Genomic DNA, 19,375 nt, shown 5'->3' on the forward strand with positions numbered 1-19,375 from the left:
CTACGGTAACTCAGATAACCGCTCTGTACAATTGTGGTGAGAAGAATAGCATCTCAGAATGCTATTCTGAGATTCGGGTTGGCGCTGTTTTGGCGGCACAAGGGGGACCTACACAATATTAGGCAGACAAGGAGGGTGTATATATATATATATATATATATATATATATATATATATATATATATATACACTCCTCCACCCTCTAGTGGACGACAGCCACGCCTCCCCGGGCAGATCAGAAGCAGTCCTCCGGCCCCTGGCGGACGGAATGCCCTGCTGCATTTTCGGTGGACGGAAGGGGTCTCCCCCACCCCTGGCAGTGGTTCTCCCACTCCTGACGGTCGGCCAGGAGCCCCTCCCTGCTCGCGGTCAGCGGTCTCAGACCCTGCTGCATTTCAGCAGCTGGTAGGGGTCTCCTCCGCCCCTGGCAGTGGCCCTGACCGCTCCAGGCGGTAGGTTAGGAGCCCTTCCTCCCCTTGCAGTCGGCGGCCGTTCCTCTGCTCTCAGGCGGCCGGGCTCCTCCGTCCCCTGCTCCGTTGGGGTGGCTGGTAGTGGCGAAGACTCTACTACGGCACATCCCTCCTCCTTCCCGGGTTTCGGCACCAGTGTAACGCAGTTCAATGGAAAGGAGGAGGCGAGAACCAGCTTGATAATATAAATAAAGGTTTAATGATAAACTGAACCAAAAAGACAAACACGCACAGGTGTCAGACAGCTGTCCATAATTCTCTCTCTGTCGCACTGCTGTCTGGTCGGCCTTATCTCTCTCGGGCTTAATCAGCCTTATTAGGGGCCGGGTGTGTGGAATCATGACCCGGCCCCGCCCTCCGCCCTGCCACAACTACAAAATGGCGTAGAATAGTGCAGAAGTATGCAATGAATGAGCCCTAACCTAATAATAACCTAACCCTTACCGCAGCTACTCTCATGATACTAAAATTAAAAGTTGTTAAACCAATTACCATTTTACATTTAGAAATGGTCTCTTGACTAGTTCAGCACAGATTTTAAGGTCCATGAACAGAATATTATTTTCTTTAATTTTTTTCATAGCTTTAACCCTGTATATTTGTTGAGATGCATATATCTGTGTCCCCATTATGATTAATCAAAGCACTATGACATCACAGATCAACTTCATGACATATTGTAAATCAGGCATGCAGATAACTAATGATTTGTACTGCAAGAATTTGTATTGAAATTGAAAATAACTCAGTTATGTAGTTATTACTAAAATAATAACATCAATATGTCAATAATATCCTCTCAAAGTTTAGCACAGCCACTGGTTAAGTCCAGTGCACACTGAGTGACATCAAACAGAGGTAGTAGCGGTAGTAACCAGTGTTGGGTAAGTTACTCAAAAAAGTAATCCACGGGGGGCCTGGGTAGCTCAGCAAGTAAAGATGCTGAGTACCAGACCTGGAGTCGCAAGTTCGAATCCAGGCTGTGCTGAGTGACTCCAGTCTGGCTTCCTAAGCAACCAATTGGCCTGGTTGCTAGGGTGGGTAGTGTCGCATTGGGTTAACCTCCTCATGGTCGCTATAATGTGGTTCTCGCACTCGGTGGGATGTGTGGTGAGTTGTGTGTGGATGCTGCGGAAAATAGTGTGAGCCTCCACATGCACTAGGTCTCTGTGGTAACGTGCTCAACAAGCCACGTGATAAGATGCGTGGATTGACGGTCTCAGACGCAGAGGCAACTGAGATTCATCCTCCGCCACCCGGATTGAGTCACTACGCCACTACGAGGACCTAGAGCACATTGGGAATTGGGCATTCCAAATTGGGGAGAAAAAAAAAAAGTAATCCACAACAAATTACTAATTACTTATATAAATTAATAATAATAATAAATAATAGTAATAAATAAGATTACTTTGGTGATTACTTCATTGGAAAGTGATTACATTATTTATTACTTTTAAGTTACTTTTTCGAAGTTTTACATTTTTGGCTCAACAAATTCAAAATAAAGTCTATATTTCCTACTTGCTCATTGTCACATGCAAGTCATGCACTCGACACCACATGTTTCTCCATTACAGTGACTTATTAGGGGGTGTACGCCCTTCAGCTTTCACAAAGAGACGAACATATAAACATAATTCAAGTTTTAGAAATGTGTAACCCAAGCCACTATTTACTTAAATGTATTCAACACTGAAAGTCAGTAACTGACATCTGATTACAAAAATGCAATTTGTAAAGTGTTACAAATTTTTGTCTAAAAAAATTATTAGATTAATGTAATTTATTACTTTGTAATCAGATTACACCAACACTTGTAGCAGTGAACTTTTCATAGTACTGACATAATAGCACCACAGATACCAGCATGACTCTCACGAAACCTGTAAAGAACATGTCTGAGTCATATGTATGAATGTATGGAAGTACTGTGTTTAAATGTGTTGTGTTGTAGACTGAAGCTTTGAGCACAGCATCTCTTTTGAGTTCAGTATCTTCGCAGTGAGCGCCAGCACTAATTGAAAACACTTGTCTTGCTTATGCAGCTGTAATATGAACTTCCCCATTGCAAAGTTTTATGTGACACATGCTAACATGCTCATAAATAGTTTTATGCATACACGTGTTTAATTACACAGCAGCATGCAAAGTGTCACACTGACCTACAATCTGATGTTTTTTTAATATGCTGGCTACACACACACTGTTCAGTGTGCACACAGCGCTGTAGGCTCATTTTCCACATATGTGGTTACAGCCTTGTAAAGAACAACAGTTATTTATTTTTGCTAACTCTAACCGAAAGGGATTGCAATGGTGATGGTACGTTGCAAGGATTTAAAGGAACAACAGAGTTGATGCTCTATAATGGGACAAAACATTGAGAAAATGAAAAGATGAAGTAAGTGTGTGTAGTTAGTGTTACCAAATGGAATTGCAGAAGTAATGACATGTATGAAATAAGGTTATAAGCTGGGACTAAAAACGGTTCAAGGAACGAAAACAAAAACCGAAAGCAAACAAAACATTTTGCAGAATGTAACCAAAAATGAGGATGAAATTTGTTTCAATTGAATGAAAGCATTATTTTTAAATGCTGGTAACTGGTTAATAACCAGTTAATTTTGTTTCTATCATTTTTCCATGAAATCAAAGACCAAAGTGTTTATTACAGTAATTTTCAGAATTACAGCACTTCTTAGGCTTTTTAGTAAAACACAAGCATGCACTTTGATTCTGAAGGAAAATGCTTGTTTAGAAATCAACGTTCAAAAAATAAAAATCATTCGGCCGCAAAAAGTGCCGTTTGGTCCAAACACGCCAAGCAGTGTGTGCATGCAGGAGAGAGAGATTTAGGCTATTAATTGATTATAGGTGGCCAAAGGAATATTTGGAATATTCTAAATATTTTTGGGGATATATTTAATATTAAAAATATACAGTATATATATATATATATATATATATATATATATATTTTTTTTTTAAAAAAGACGTCACTTTATATATGCAACTGCATACTATACAAGTCCTTTATTTTGAGCTTGTTTTTTCAAAACAGGTGCCCTGTTTTTCCTGTGAGATCTGAAAACTGGTATATCACCCACCCTTAGCACAGAGTTCTATCATTTTAAAAAGAACGCTATTAACCATTCTTTAATTTCATACTAACCGGTTACCATTTGGAAAGGAGTTCTACACAGGAGAAATACAGTTTCTGCTCAGAACGAACCGAAATGTAAAAAAAAAAATTTGAAGGTTTTGAAGGTTAAAGCCCTTATACTTTGCAACAAAATTTAAAAGCTCTCCTTACACACATACAGTGGACTTATTGGAAAATATTTACAGAAATATAACAAATATATATATATATATAAAATATTTACAGTCTCATTTTACAGAATCCTGCCCTCCAAATATCAAAAAGATTGTAATAATTCATAAATAATTCAGTCATTATATATTATAATATATTATATATTGGATATTCAGCCTATTTTGTGATCCCACGCACCTTCCCCGCTATTTCATTGAATATCACGGCCTCTGAGTGGACTAGAGAGCTAAGATCCTCAGTTTCGCAATGATGTATAACATTTCATCATCTATAGTCGAGAACATATTTTGCAGATGATTGGTTTATCGTGCTTTTTCTGCATATTTTAACTTAGAAAATGAAAAATATGGACTGCATATTTTGTTCTAAACAACTAAGATATAACATTGGATTATTTAACTAAGTAAGCTCACAGACAAGTAAAAACTGTCATTTCGAAGAAAACAGCCAAAGTTAAGACCTAATAAAGAGTTTGTGGCTACTTGGGGTTTACAGAAGCAGTGACCAGAGCAGACATGAGACATTTGTGGTATTGTCACGTTACATATTTCACTTTGTGATTGTTTTAATAATCATTTGAACTGTGGTGTTATGGCAACAAAATAAACCGCAAAGTCACATTCCTGAATGAGTGCTTTCATTTGATACATGACGTGACTATTTTAGTGCAATTTGGAAAACTTTTATATACATACTTATATTTCTACATCATAACCACAGTGTGCCACTCATTTGCAAAACAGAGGTTTTCTGGTCTTATCTTGTTATTTTATGTAACAAATGCAAAACTAAAAGAGTTCTATGAAAAGTTCAGAATCTTCACATATGACTTACTTATGTATCTTTTTTATATTTGTATTTTTTTTTATAGTGACCTCAGATCTAAATAAAAAAAATATGTGTTCAAAGGGTATATATTCTTTAATAAAACTAAAAAATAAAAAAAATAAAAATAAAATCAGTTGTGGTTCACTTTGTACTTGGTTCTAGATTTTTATCCATTTTAATTCTATTTGGACATTCTCTTTGTGTTCTGTCGTAGGATCACACTCGAGTCGTCAGTCCAATCATTGATGTTATCAGTCTGGATAACTTTGCCTATCTGGCAGCATCTGCAGACCTGAGAGGAGGTGAGAGAATTATACATGACCTCAATGTAAGTCTGTGATCTCTGAATCAGGTCACTACTTTCCCATCAGAAGGATCTCTTTCAGGTCTCAATTGTGTCTGTTTAATTGTCTTAGACAGGATTGAGATCAAATGGAGAGCAAATACAGACTTTTGCTGAAATCTCCTGCTTCTCAGATGTTTCTGTTGAAAAAAAGACCCCAGTCATATATGCAATCAAAAGTCAAAATGAATTAAATATGAACTTAATCATTCTCAACAAATTCTTCCAAGAACAAAATGTATCTGAGCTATACTATCAACATTAGTTCTATACTGTAGCTCTTACTGAATATCAACAACTGTCTCTTTGTTTGTATTTTTTGTCCACCCAATGAATATTAGGAGAAACATTTAATACAAAGTTGATACTTAAAACCTAATTGACAAATCCTTTAATTCTCTAGAGCTATGAACGAGCCACCTCTGAGCAATGCAATTTTCCTCCGGGTTCTGTCTGTGATCATACTGAATTTGGCAACAGGATGTTTTAATTTCTTCTGCTGAAATCGGTCTGTGCTTACCAAAATTCGAACCACTGCCCCCAGTGGCCAAAACTGGAAGTGTTGTTGGCCAATTTCCTAATTAAATGTCCTCAGGGTGGCGCCAAGAGTGAGTTGAATTTTTCGTTGCAAATGACATTATACAGTCAACAGGAATGCATACTTTATTAACTCTACCCCGCAGGGTCGGATTGGGAGAAAAAACTGTTAGAGCTTTAGAGAGCTAAACAAAAAAAAAGCAAGCCCAATTGTAAGTTTTTGTGCCTAAACGGACATCTTTGACTGTTGTGAAGCGTCTCGTGGTTGTTCAACTTCTCGTGCAGGAGCTCCACATTCTTTAGACACTGTGGCACGTTAAAAAGAACTTAAAATGGTTAAAAACACGTCTCGAGACGCCTGTGTTCTGTTCTGGTCATTGTGCTGTATTATTTATGTATTATTTTAAAGGAGATTTTTTTGTTTAATTTTTGCTTTTTAAATCTTATATAATATACTACTATATATATCATAATGTGCATCAGCCTGCTAGCGGCCCACTGGTCCGCCAGCCCAGCGGGAAAAGTCTCAAATCTCCTGATGGCCAATCCGACCCTGCTACCAACTAACCCACACCCCAACCCTAAACCTAACCATCAGTAGAGTAAATTGTAATTTTTGAGAAATTTTTTTTTACCTCCGAATCGCGATTACCTTAGCTTAAGTGAACGCGATCACTTTCTGGTATCCCTGGTATCTTGTATATTTCTATACGTTTGGCAGAGGCACATAGATGTGGCCAAGTGTAAATGGGATGTGCTAATTTGGCAGAATGGGGTCGATTTCAGGTTACATGAACATTCGGAAGCAGCATTGCGATTTCCCTTGTGATCAGTTTGTAAGCTGCGATTAGAATAATCTGTTTGCCATTGACATGAAAGGACACGAAAGTTTCAAGTTGTCTGATTGCAGACACATACAAAAAAAATTGCATGTGTTGATTGGAGTGATACAGAAATAACGCTTCCACACTTTTCTCCCCTCTGGCACCAGGTTTTGACTGGAGTTTACACTTCAAATGGGAGCAGATTCCCATAGAACAGAAAATGGCAAGAAATGACCCTACACAACCAATCAGGTCATTATAAATGTGGTTCTTCTCTATACATGTACTGTACCTATTTCTGTCTTTTTGTCTAACAGCAGCTATTCTTGCAGGACTCCAGTAATTGCAGGTGGAATCTTTGTAATAGATAAAGGCTGGTTTAATCACCTGGGCCAGTATGACACTCACATGGATATATGGGGTGGAGAGAACTTTGGTAAGCTTACTTTTCTACTACAAGTCCACATTAGTAGTGATTCCTAATGTGTTGACGCCCTGACACAAATCGTGAATGTGGCTTCACGACTGCTGAAGCAGAGTGGATAGACCAGACGGTTATTGTGGAGGATTAAAGTTTAAGATATTTACTGCACATTGCAATGAATACACAACCTATGGTGATGAGTTCTTTCAACTAGTCAACCTCCCACTCCAACTTTGGGAAATGTTTTAATGTTACTTGAATTGGTGCTATTTTAGTGCATCTTTACACTATGGAAGACTTTGTTTGTTAGACTTTGTTAATAAGCATTATTGTTACATATTGTTTTGTTTTGTTTACTAAGAAGTAAATAAATGCATGTTGACAGGAAAAGAGATAAATAGAGTCAAATTTCTCAACTCTCATAATTTGCTATTATTCACGATTAATTATGAAAAATTATGCGATTAATCGCGATCAAAATTTCAATTGGCTGATAGAACTAATATTAATGCTACTCGTAATTACACCACTAATGAGTGTGCTTACATGAACACTGATATGCAGACAAATACCAAAATCAGCTTTTTTTTTAAATAATCTGACAAAACTAGAAAACTGCATTTACATTAATTAGATTTGAAATAATTGGGTTATTCTCTGCTTTTGATGTCAAAATTAGGGCTCTCAAACAAATTAAATATTTAATCGAATAAATTACATGATATGCAATCAATTAATTGAATGAATTGCAATTAATCACATATATAAATATTTGCTGAGAAAGTCCCTCAAATTACAACCCCAATCCCGAAAAAGCTGGGACAATATGAAAAATGCTAATAAAAACAAAAAGGAGTGATTTGTCAATTATATTCCCCCTTTGATATATTGAAAGCATTACAACTAAACATTATATGATGTGTTACCTTGTGAATTTCATTGTTTTGTTTTTTTTAATGTACAGTCATTTCAAATCAGATGACTGCAAAACAGTTGAGACAGGGGCAATTTAAGACTAATGACAATTCGACGAGCTAAAATAGCACGGCGACGTGAAAGTGAGATGTTTAATTGGTGAGGCAATCGTGTCATGGTACTTTATACTGTATAAGGAGCCTCCAAAAACAGCCTAGTCCTTGAAGAGCAAGGATCATTCAAGTCTTGTCAATTTTTTAAGAGATGCTTCAGCAAATAATCCAGCACTTTGAGAACAATGTTCCCCTAAGACAAATTGGAATGATTTTGTGCATTTCACCCTCTACAGTGCACAATATAGTTAAAAGATTCCAGGAATCTGGTCAAATCTTGGTGTGTAAAGGGCAAGAAAACCACTTCTGAATGCACATGATCTCCGATCCCTTAGACGTCACTGTCTTAAAAACATCATTCATCTGTAATGGATATCATGAACATGGGCTTGGGATTATTTAAGTAAACCTTTGTTAGTCAACACCATTCGCCACTGCATCCACAGATGCAAGTTAAGACTTTACTATGCAAAGCAGAAGCCATACATCAACACTGTCCAGAAGCACTGCCGACTTCTCTTGTCTCTGTCTCGTCTTATATGTAACATAGGACAGTGGAACCGTGTTTTTTGGTCCGACGAGTCCACATTTCAAGTAGTTTTTGAAAAGCACAGCCATCGTGTTATCTGGGCCAAAGAGGAAAAGGACCATCCAAGCTGTTATTAGTGTCAGGTCCAAAAGCCAGTGTCTGTAGGGGCCAGGGGTGTGTCAGTGGCCATGGCATGGGTAATGCACATCTGTGAGGGCACCATTAATGCAGACAGATATGTACAAATTTTGGCACAGCACATACTGCCATCCAGCACCGTCTTTTCCAGGGACATCACAGAATTTTCAGCAGGACAAATTCAAACCACATACTGGCCGAATAAGCAAAGAGTGCCAGTGCCAGACTGGCCTGCCTGCAGTCCTGACTATCTCCAACTGAGAATGTGTGGTGCATTCATACACCATACGGCAATGAAGACCCTGTACAATTGTGCAGCTAAAGACCTGCATAATGGATGAATAGGGGAAAATTCCACTTTCTAAACTTAAACTTGTGTCTTCAGTGCCCAAATGCTTAATAAGTGTTATTAGAAGAAAGGGTGATGTTTCACAGTGGAAAATACTCGACTGTCCCAACCTTTTTGGAGCATGTTGCAATCATCTGATTTGAAATTACTGTACACAGTTGCCTATACAGCTGGAGTTTTTCTTACTGCCCTCCATTGAAAACAGGTGGTACTGCAAGCTTGAATTGCTCTGATGGTAGGAATATTCCTTATGTCAACTGGGCCATGGACATGACTGTGTAATTAATTGCACTGTATTAACCCATTAAATCGACAGCCCTAGTCAAAACGTAAATATTCATACGCACAACTTTTGCGCACTTTGGATAAGCCGGCAAGAACGTCAGTAAAGGTGTTTACATGTAACTTGAAATCGGGGTAATGGGCAAAAATCTAATGTATTACTTATTATGGCTTGATAAGCAAAATCAGTGTAAGAATGTGCATGTAAATGCTCTCAACTTCATATTTATTCTCATGTCTTCATAATCTTCCCTTCTTTTTGTGCTGTTGTAGAGCTGTCGTTCAGAGTGTGGATGTGTGGTGGCAGTCTTGAGATCCTGCCGTGCAGTCGTGTGGGCCACGTCTTCAGGAAACGCCACCCCTATGACTTCCCAGAGGGCAATGCTCTCACCTACATCAAGTAATTCATCCTTTATGTCACATTGAATCTATGATATGTTCTACAGTGAGGTGAATGACTTCAGAGGGGTTGTGTTTTCTCTGTCTGTGTGTATTGTAGGAACACACGGCGAGCTGCTGAAGTATGGATGGATGAGTATAAACAGTATTATTATGCTGCAAGACCGTCAGCACAGGGCAAGGCCTTTGGGAGGTCAGACATCTCTGATATCTTCTGTACACTTTCGATCTGGGTGTTTCTTTAACTTTGGGGAACTTCATGTCCCAGGGGTTGATTTTTATTAAATGGAACTGATTTAAACTTTTTTCCTATTTTTTATATGAAGGCTAATTTAAACTGACATAAAAACATTTTACCATTTATCATTTATTTTTGGTACTTTTCAAATGCCTTTTATGTATAGATTTTACTGTTTTAGCCATCTCACAGACTTTCAGTATTAAACTATGAAAATCCATTATAAAAATAAAGATTAGTACAAAAAATACTTTATATGATTTCTACCATTTTGTAATTTTTTTTAAATTACAATTGTCACACGGTTATGGCATAATTTCCACCACACCAAACAATTTTGCCCCTAATAAAGTCTTGTCAAAAGTTAGTGTACTTGTTATCCAAGTGGACAAAAGTGTCAGTGAAAAGCATGCTTGAGATGAAATATGAGAAAATTGATGTTTGAAGAAAACAGAAAAAAAGGTTGTTTTGGGGGGCGTCATTTACAATCAAGCTGTAATTAGCTGACAAATTATGCCAAAAGTGTGAAAATATTATTCAATTGTGTGTATTTTGGATACATACATTTTTAGCTATGAAATTAGTCTTTCCAAGACAAAGGAGTCACACATTTTATTTAAAAATTTTATTTATTAAGCATCATTTAATTCTATACAGCATTTGAGATGTGTGGAAATGACACTGCGGTGGTTACGTTTCCACTCTAAACTCACAGTTTTACTCCACTGAAGGTTAGGTTTAAGGTTGGGGTGTGGGTTAGGGGGTAGAGTTAATAAAGTATGCATTCCTGTTGACTGTTTAATGTCTTTTGCAACAAAAAATACAACTCACCTTTGGTGCCACCCTGTGGACACTTCATCCGGAAATTGGTAAACAACACTTCCAGTTTTGGCCACTGGGGGCAGTGGTTTGAATTTTGGTAAAAAAAAATATTTTAACTGAAGTTTGCTTTCTAGAAGTCCATAGTGCTACAAGTGCCCGAATGTGAAGAAACACTCAAATACAGCATAGTCAGAAATAAACTCTTTTATTAATAGTTAATAATTGCCTCCAATTGATTTTCAAGGGTATTTATTTTTACCTTGTGGGCATATTTGTTTCTACTAATAAAGACTACTAAACTCAGAACTATTGATCCAGAGTTGAATATTATGAAAGATGTAGAAATACAATGATATAGAAATACTAGATATATAAATACAATGGTAGATAACAAAATAGGAATTAAAAACAGGTACATTTTTGCATATGTGGCACATTTTGGTGGCATTTTTGCTCCAAGCCCTGGTTCATTTCTGATCCTGAGGTACAGATTTGTATCAAGTTAGCTGGTGAAAAGGGCTTTTTCTTATTGTACTCATGTCTGCTTTTAATCCACCCCTCTCTCTCTCACTCTCTCTCTCTCTTTCTCTGCAGTATTGCAGATCGTCTTGCACTGAGACGGAAGTTGAACTGTAACTCTTTCCGCTGGTATCTTGAGAATGTGTACCCTGAACTCAAGTGAGTCATGTTCACTGGACTGTGTCTGAACTGATGGACTGCCAGACTGGATTTGTTTTTATTTATAGAAAGTTCACCCCAAAATGAACATTCTGTCATCTTTTACTTGCCCTAATGTTGTTCAAAACCAGTGGCATAGCCAAGTGTCAGCCGGGGTGGTCCTGGGCCCACCCAAATTAGATCCAGGCCCACCCAGAATATTAGAGATTATTCTTTGATTCAAAAAATAAAAATAAAAATAAAAAAATAAATATATATATATAGATATATTTATTTATTATTATTATTTTTTTAAATGCATACATTTTGATTTCTGAAATGGTAAAAGAACTGTTTGAATGCGCTGCTTCTCTGTTGTTAAGGAAAATTTGGTTAAAAAAAAATGGCCCATCCATTTTTATTGAGGCCCACCTAAAAGTAATTTCCTCGCTACGCCCTTGTTCAAAACCCACACGACTTACTTTCTTCCCTAAAACTCAAAAGCAGAAATTTCGTAGAATGTTCACTCTGGTCTTTTCCATACAACAAAAACTTACAGTCACCAGGGCCTGTTGAGCTGCAAAAATGAAACAAAATATACCATAAAAGTAGTACACATTACTCGTGCATGACATTCCAAGTCTTCTGAAGCCATATGTCAGCTTTGTGTAAGGAACAGATGTAAAATTAAGTCATTGTTTACTAAAAGACTTCCCTTCCGCCATAACTCTAAAGTCTTATTCACGCTTCAGATTCATAACTGATCATGATGTGGCAAGTTTAAAAACACACAGAGAACACAGCAGCGGGATAGATTTTCAGTAAATGACAACATGAACTCCTGTCTGTTTGTCACTCATCATATAGCTTTATAAGGTGTGAAATATAGCACACAAGTCATATGAACTACTTTATGTTGTGTTTTTGTCATTTCCGAAGCTCAACAGCCCTTCGTCGCTGTATGCTTTCATTGTATGGAAAAGAGATGCATGAACATTCTTCAAAATGTGTCCTTTTGTGTTCCACAGAAGAAAGAAAGTAATACAGGTTTGGAACAACATAAGAGTGAGCAAAATATTTGGTGAACACTCTCAAGTCTCTGAACTGACCTTCTTTCTCGTTATTGTCTGTATTTCTCTTCTGTTTGGCAGAATTCCCGAGCAGGAAGCAGCGCACAGTCTACTGAAACAGGGTGGACTGTGTCTGGAGAGCCATGGCACAGACAGTCTGGGTTTGGCTGAGTGTAAGACAGTGCCAAACATACCTGCCTCACAGGTAATGATTTAACATTCTGCAGCATTGGGATCTTTGTGAAGTACAAAAACGGATGAAAACCTCAAATTCTCCTTTGCAATACTCACCCACTTATTTTTCTGTTCTTGCTTTTTTAGAAGTGGACCCTGATTGAACCACAGATCCACCAGCATGACCTGTGTTTGGCCATCACAGCCTTTACTGCGGGGTCAAAGGTCAGGCTCGAGCCCTGCAACTCCAAAGAGTCCAGACAGGTGAGCGGGGGGTGTGACCGACATGAGGGCCATTAGAGGTTTGATCACTCATTGAGAACGAATCGTGTATAGGTGTGGCTGATGTATGTCAGACATATTTTCAAAATGGACTAATCTGTAGGTTGTCTGAATGGCTTGTTAACTAGTAGATCTTAAGGAAACCCGATCAGACACATTTCGCAGGGATATATACTGTAGATGCTAAATGCAGCTCTTTAAAAGCATAACTGACTATCATAGTCCTCTAAGAAAAATTAGAAGAACTGCTGGATATTAATAGAGTGCAACAGTGCCCATCCACTTTTTCAGAGGTCTTTGTTCCGCAAGTATTTTTCCCATTCATTTTTTTCCATAGGGATTTTATAAAATCCTCCATAAAAGAGTTGTAATCCATGAACCAAATCAACCAGCTCCAAGGTGAATCACATTACAAACTACAAGACTGTGTACTTAACGTCTTTAATAAGGAAATGAACTACAAATCCCATGAAGACTTAAAAACGATAGAAAAACAAAAAACTACTGTTTTAAAGTTGTTGATTATAAGTATAGAAACAATATATTTTAAGTTTATTGCAAAATATTCATGTATATACAAATATAGTCATTTGAGAGTGTAGGGAGGGCAACTCGATTGTGTCATTTAAGTGTCTTTCGCTGATGAAATGTGGGTAGTGTAGTTCTTTTATGGGTATTCTGCTATTAAACACGATTTTTAAAAAACTATTTCAAAATTTGAAATAACGCTTCAGCAGATTTTGTTTTTTTTAAAGCGCTGCTTTAAAGGGGATGATTTTAAAGAGGCAACTTCTCAGAGAGTTTTGGGACGGTGACAGTCAATAACTGCTAGACATGTTATGACTAACAGCACGCTAAAATCGGAGTCTATAAATTCAGCCCCCTTAAACCTAGAACGTAACCCTGACACAGCGTCTTGTTTTTAAGACATCATTTTTACATGAAGTGGTCTTTTGATCTGCCACTCCAGGTATTCCTCAGTAAAGGTGTCTTCTATCATGTGAACTGACTTTTTTAAATGAAGTTGAATACTTTTTAAATGATAAGAGAATTTGCATCACTTCCCCTAGAATGCATATGTGGGTCATAGGACCCATATGTATTTCCTATGGGATTCAATGCATTTAACACTGTTATTATTTTTGTAATACATTGATTGTTTTCAGTTTCACTCTGTTTTATTATTAAACATATGTTAAATGCCATGTTTACGCTCATGTTTATGTGTGGTATGCAAGTATAGGAAGTATAGGAATAATATATAGAAATATAGTGTCATTAGTTTATCACACATTTTTTTGTAAAACATTTTCTCCAAGTCCATTGTACTTATTTGAATGTTTTTGTGTGGTTAGAGTTACAGAGACATTTCATTTGTTACCACCAAACATGGAAATTGCCCATATTTCTGTTATACAGGCTTTTTTTTACACTGTCACACAAAACTCCTACTCCATTTTCAGTGTGTCTGAAATTGTAACTTCTTAATACTATTATCATTAGAGTTAATTTTCCTTGAAAAACAATATGTCGTTTTTAATAAAGAATAAGCATCTAGATTTCACCTGGGTCTTTTTTTGACCTACATATGCATTTAAAGGGATAGTTCATCCAAAAATGAAAATTCTCTCATTTACTCACCCTCATGCCATCCCAGATGTGTATGACATTCTTTCTACTGCTGAACACAAATGAAGATTTTTAGAAGAATATCTCAGCTCTGTAGGTCCATACCAGAGCATGTGAGTGGAGTGTAGTGGGAGTGGAGCGATCAGAATTTCCCTGCGGTCACATGAATATGTGTATGCTTCTACACACTGACAAATATCTGATGTTGGCGGATTATCAGAGGTCAGAATGTTTACTGTCGATTCACACAGGATAAGCGATGTCTGTATAAATCGCAGAGATGGGAGTGTCAACTGCATTTACACACTGCTGACATGCGCAACTGACACATTCCGGAAATGTATTTAGCTGTGCTGATTAATCATGCAGTGAATAATAAACATGAGTCTGAGATTATTAAAAGAAATTGATTGGAATATCTGGGAAAATACAACAGAACTGGTGACATTAGCGAGCCTGTAATCCTACACTTACACTCTTGAATTCAAAATATAGACAATTCGTTCACATTATGTAATTTTATTTGTCCCTACAGAATATATGTTGCAAAACGCAGGGCTCAACAAAATTTTCCCCATTCACTCTGCACAAATCACAAAATTAAACGCTTGAGAATTTGAGATTTGGGTTGAGCGATCAACATGAGCGAATATTTGACTGCAGCGACAACTCGCTTCACGCCACTCACAAGCTCTATTCTACAATACAAGTAAAAGGTTACCAAAATTTTGAAGCTCCAAAAGCACATAAAGGCAGCATAAAAGTAATCCACAAGACTCCAGTGATTAAATCCATATCTTCAGAAGAGATATGACAAGTGTGGGTGAGAAACAGATCAATATTTAAAGGAACATTCATTTACTCACCCTTATGCCATCCCAAATGGAGATTTTTAGAAGAATATCTCACCTCTGTCTGTCCATACAATGCAAGTAAATAGGGACTCAGAAGGTCCAAAAAGAACAAAGGCAGCATAAAAGTAATCCGTACGACTCCAGTGGTTAAATCCTTGTCTTCAGAAGCGATATGATAAAAGTGGGTGAGAAACAGATCAATATTTAAGTCCTTTTTTACTACTTTTTTAAATCTCCACCTTTGACCAGTAGGTGGCTGAATGTGAAAGTGAAAGTGGAGATTGATAGTAGAAAAGGACTAAAATATTGATCTTTTTCTCACCCACACCTATTATATCACTTCTGAACACATGGATTTAACTAATGGATTACTTTTTTGCTGCCTTTATGTGCTTTTTGGAACTGCAAAATTCTGATCACCATTCATTTGCATTGTATGGATCTACTGAGTTAAAAAAATCTTCAGTTGCATTTGCAGAAGAAAGAAATTTTTACACATCTGGGATGGCATAAGGGTGAGTAAATGATGAGAGAATTTTCTTTTTTGGGTGAACTATTCCTTTAAGTCCTCTTTTACTATTAATCTCCACTTTCACTTTCACATTCTTCTGGTGTTTTTGGCGATTCACATTCTTTGTGCATATTGCCACCTAATGGACATGAAGGAAAATTTATACTAAAAAAGGATTAAATATTGACCTGTTTCTCACCCACACCTATTATATAGTTTCTGAAGACATTGATTTAACCACTGGAGTCTTATGGATTACTTTTTGCTGCCTTTATGTGCTTTTTGGAGCTTCAAAATGTTGGCACCCATTCACTTGCATTGTATGGACCTACAGAGCTGAAATATTATTTTAAAAATATTCGTTTGTGTTCAGCAAAAGTAAAAAAGTCATACATATCTGGGATGGCATGAGGGTGAGTAAATGATGAAAGAATTTACTTTTTTGGGTGAACTATCCCTTTAAGTGGGGTGAAGTTGCATATGCATTATAGGGTTAACTACTGCCATTAAAAATATTATCTCACTAATTGACTAGTCAGGATAGAATCGATTTTTGCTGGAGGTGTGCTTTTCTTGTGCTAATTTAGGACAGATGTTCAGGATGTCCCTAGCTATCTTCCTAAAAGCCTGCTGCTTATGGCTCCACATATGGTACTCTTTTATCAGTCTGACCTCTGATCCTCGTCGATTTATTCATGCTCTGCCCCAATTTGATATCTCCTAAAGTCAGAATGCTCCTCATAAACACATCAGATTTAATCCAGAAGGAATTCACATCTCTATGCTCTGCTCTTTGCGGCTCTCCCCTTCCCTACGGAGAGACTGTTAAGAGATGCTTTATTAATAAAAAGCCTTACATGTTGTCAGCAATTGTTGTGCATTAAATTTATATTTGTAGAGCATAGCTCTTGTAATGCCAAGATCACAGATTCAATCTCCAGGGAACACACAAACTTTAATAGATACCAGTACTTTGCACTACAAATCACTTTGGATAAAAAAGTCTGCCAGATGCATAAAAGTAAATGTACTGTATTTGAAACGTGTTGAAGGTGAATGAGTCTGTTTGGACTGTTTTTGGGTCAGTCAGCAGATTAGTGACAGTAAAGTTTTGGAAGTCATTCTGTGCTGAACTTTTCTGTCTGTCTCTCTTTAATAAAACTTGCTGCTCCAGTACACACACACACATACACAAACACAGGATATTACAGCATATATCAAGCCTTCTTACATAAAACTCACTGACCTCACTCTGAACCAGTTAACCCTTAAATACATGGGTGTTTTACCAAGCATTATTACATACAGTACCTCGGGTCTTTAGTGAAACGGCACATATATCTATCACAAATCGATCTACAAAATGCCCAGATAGTGTCACATTTTCAAAACATGACAACTGGTATACAATAGAATACATTCTTCTATAATATTATTTTTTATTTTTCAGAGATCACAGATATGATGCAACAAGTGGTAGAATGGGATTCATTACATCCATGCTGAAATTTTATGAGATGCAGCTGGCTGTCAAACATATATTGAGCTACACATAAGCGTCACATGTATTTTCTCAGGCACATTTTGAGTCTAAATAGACACACAACTTACAGAATTTCAGTAGTACACTCAAATGACAATAGTCAGATCATACTGTTCATGTGTTACACTTGCTATAGTTTACTTCCACGTTGCTTCTTCATCAAATAGCAATGTCAAATGTAAATCAAGCCAGTCACTGAAACATCATCGCCACCTTGAAGAACAAATAACTTGTATAACATGTACAGTATGTCTACACACATAGGAGATACTGATAATTCACCATTGTCACACAGAAAATCAACGTGTTATAGTAGTAATTTGCATGAATATAGTACTCATTGGTCTTGTAATAAACAAAGAAATATATATCCTGTAAAAGTAAACTCATATAGGTATGAAATAATCATAAAAATATGATTTATGGAAGTACAAAAAATATATCATATATATCCCATATCTCAGGTCTTTAATGACCCTATACACTTTTTGAAATCAAGCAGTTTTTAAAGAATATGGCCAAAACATTGCTGCAAAGTTTTTATAGTTTTTACAAATATGTTGCTTCAAGTTTCACATTTAACAACCATGCCATTTATGAAGCGCAATAGTGGCCATGTAGGTTCACGGTAGTTTGTCTTTTACAGTAAAAAATAAATTGACCTATGGAAAAAATTAACCTGACTGTTGCGCTTTATTATCTATAGGAGGATATTGTAGTATGCTATTGTGAACAGCCGTTCTGTTAAAAATCACAGTACTTACACATTGTTTTATATGTATGATTTTGCTCCACCACATTAATGATAAGCAATACTTCCATCCTTGTGCTATTAACAATATTCTGAATGTTTAATGTGAAATGTATGTATTCAACATCTGCATGTGCTGCTGGTCCTTTATACATGTAATTAACGTGTCTTGCCTCTTTCTCCTCATCACCTATCCCCCCACCCCATAGAAATGGAAACCCAGAGGTCCAGCATTGCAACACATGATCAGTGGTTTGTGTCTGGATAGCCAGCCCCCTTCAGGTCCACCTGTGATCGCACAGTGCCGCCCCCAGATGGCCAGCCAATTCTGGGAGCCACAGCTGGTCACCTGACTTGGAGAGCACATGGGGAAGGAGGGGAAAGGGGCAGAGTTTAGTTGCAGAGCTTGAGGTGCTGTAGGACCCAGAGGAACATGTTTGCACACTGGTTTAGTTGAAGGTGCTGCTTTCAGAAGAATCGATCATGGCCATGTCCAAAACATCTGACCTCACAACCAGCTTAATAGGCCGCATTCACAGTTTTCACTGTCCAGTTTACCGATTTTCTCAGCTCTGGATCAAGTTTTCCGACATGGCCATGGAGTTCACTGTTGACAGGAGGTTATGTTTTGAATGTTGTGTTGAGGTCTCAAAGTAAGAGAATAAAAATATGTATATATTTGCCTTTTACTAGCTTTCAGACCTGCCTCAGAACCATAAACCTGTATATTCTCTCATTCCAGTCCCACCGACACTGTGGCATCTGCAGCATAAGCCTAAATAGCTGTTCTAATGATGATCTGAATAGTTTTTAAATTCCATCAATAACGAAGTTTTTCTGGTTGATTTGTTCAGTATTAGGTTGGAATACAGTGCAATGCTTTTAGATGATTCTGCATCAAAGAAGCTGTCATTTCAAGCCAGCAAGGTTTATCCTGAACAACAGTCTGAGATTAGCAGTACCGAGCTGGCTAAATACAGCGGAATTCAAGCTCTGTGTTGATATGCTTTAGGAGTTTGCTAAATTTTGTGTGCTGCAAGAAGGACTGAGCTGGTGTGGCACCAAAACTGTAGTCCACTGTAGTCTGACATGGCAATGAAATAACCAAATGAACTTTGCAAAGCGCTTTTTGGAAGCTATTATTCTGCATGGTACTGTGCATCAATGACACAAGGCATTTGCAAACATGTCAAGCCCAAAGACTGTTTTTCCTCTGTCTTTTTTGTTTGCCTTTTGAAACTTTGTATTTACTTGACACACACAAAAAAGCTTTTCATTTTGAACATGTGGTAGGTTGAAGTTATGTTGTTTGAAAAATAAAGACTACCACCAACAAAATCAGTTTTTGTATGC

The 19,375-nt window shown here is 37.3% G+C and overlaps 1 protein-coding gene across 1 annotated transcript in view; it reads left to right on the plus strand.

Annotated features, from left to right (window-relative positions):
* Positions 1 to 18,476, plus strand: part of LOC127410953 (polypeptide N-acetylgalactosaminyltransferase 16-like) — a 42,267-nt gene extending 23,791 nt beyond the window's left edge. Inside the window, exons 7-15 of the mRNA XM_051646242.1 lie at positions 4,853 to 4,940; positions 6,510 to 6,594; positions 6,675 to 6,778; positions 9,366 to 9,492; positions 9,592 to 9,684; positions 11,146 to 11,229; positions 12,360 to 12,483; positions 12,600 to 12,716; positions 18,232 to 18,476. Coding sequence (XP_051502202.1) covers positions 4,853 to 4,940; positions 6,510 to 6,594; positions 6,675 to 6,778; positions 9,366 to 9,492; positions 9,592 to 9,684; positions 11,146 to 11,229; positions 12,360 to 12,483; positions 12,600 to 12,716; positions 18,232 to 18,375 — 966 coding nt within the window. The 3' untranslated portion in view covers positions 18,376 to 18,476. The remainder of the gene's footprint in view (positions 1 to 4,852; positions 4,941 to 6,509; positions 6,595 to 6,674; positions 6,779 to 9,365; positions 9,493 to 9,591; positions 9,685 to 11,145; positions 11,230 to 12,359; positions 12,484 to 12,599; positions 12,717 to 18,231) is intronic.
* Positions 18,477 to 19,375: the final 899 nt, after the last annotated feature.

The sequence above is a fragment of the Myxocyprinus asiaticus genome, chromosome 20, assembly GCF_019703515.2.
Source record: "Myxocyprinus asiaticus isolate MX2 ecotype Aquarium Trade chromosome 20, UBuf_Myxa_2, whole genome shotgun sequence".
NCBI lineage: Eukaryota > Metazoa > Chordata > Actinopteri > Cypriniformes > Catostomidae > Myxocyprinus > Myxocyprinus asiaticus.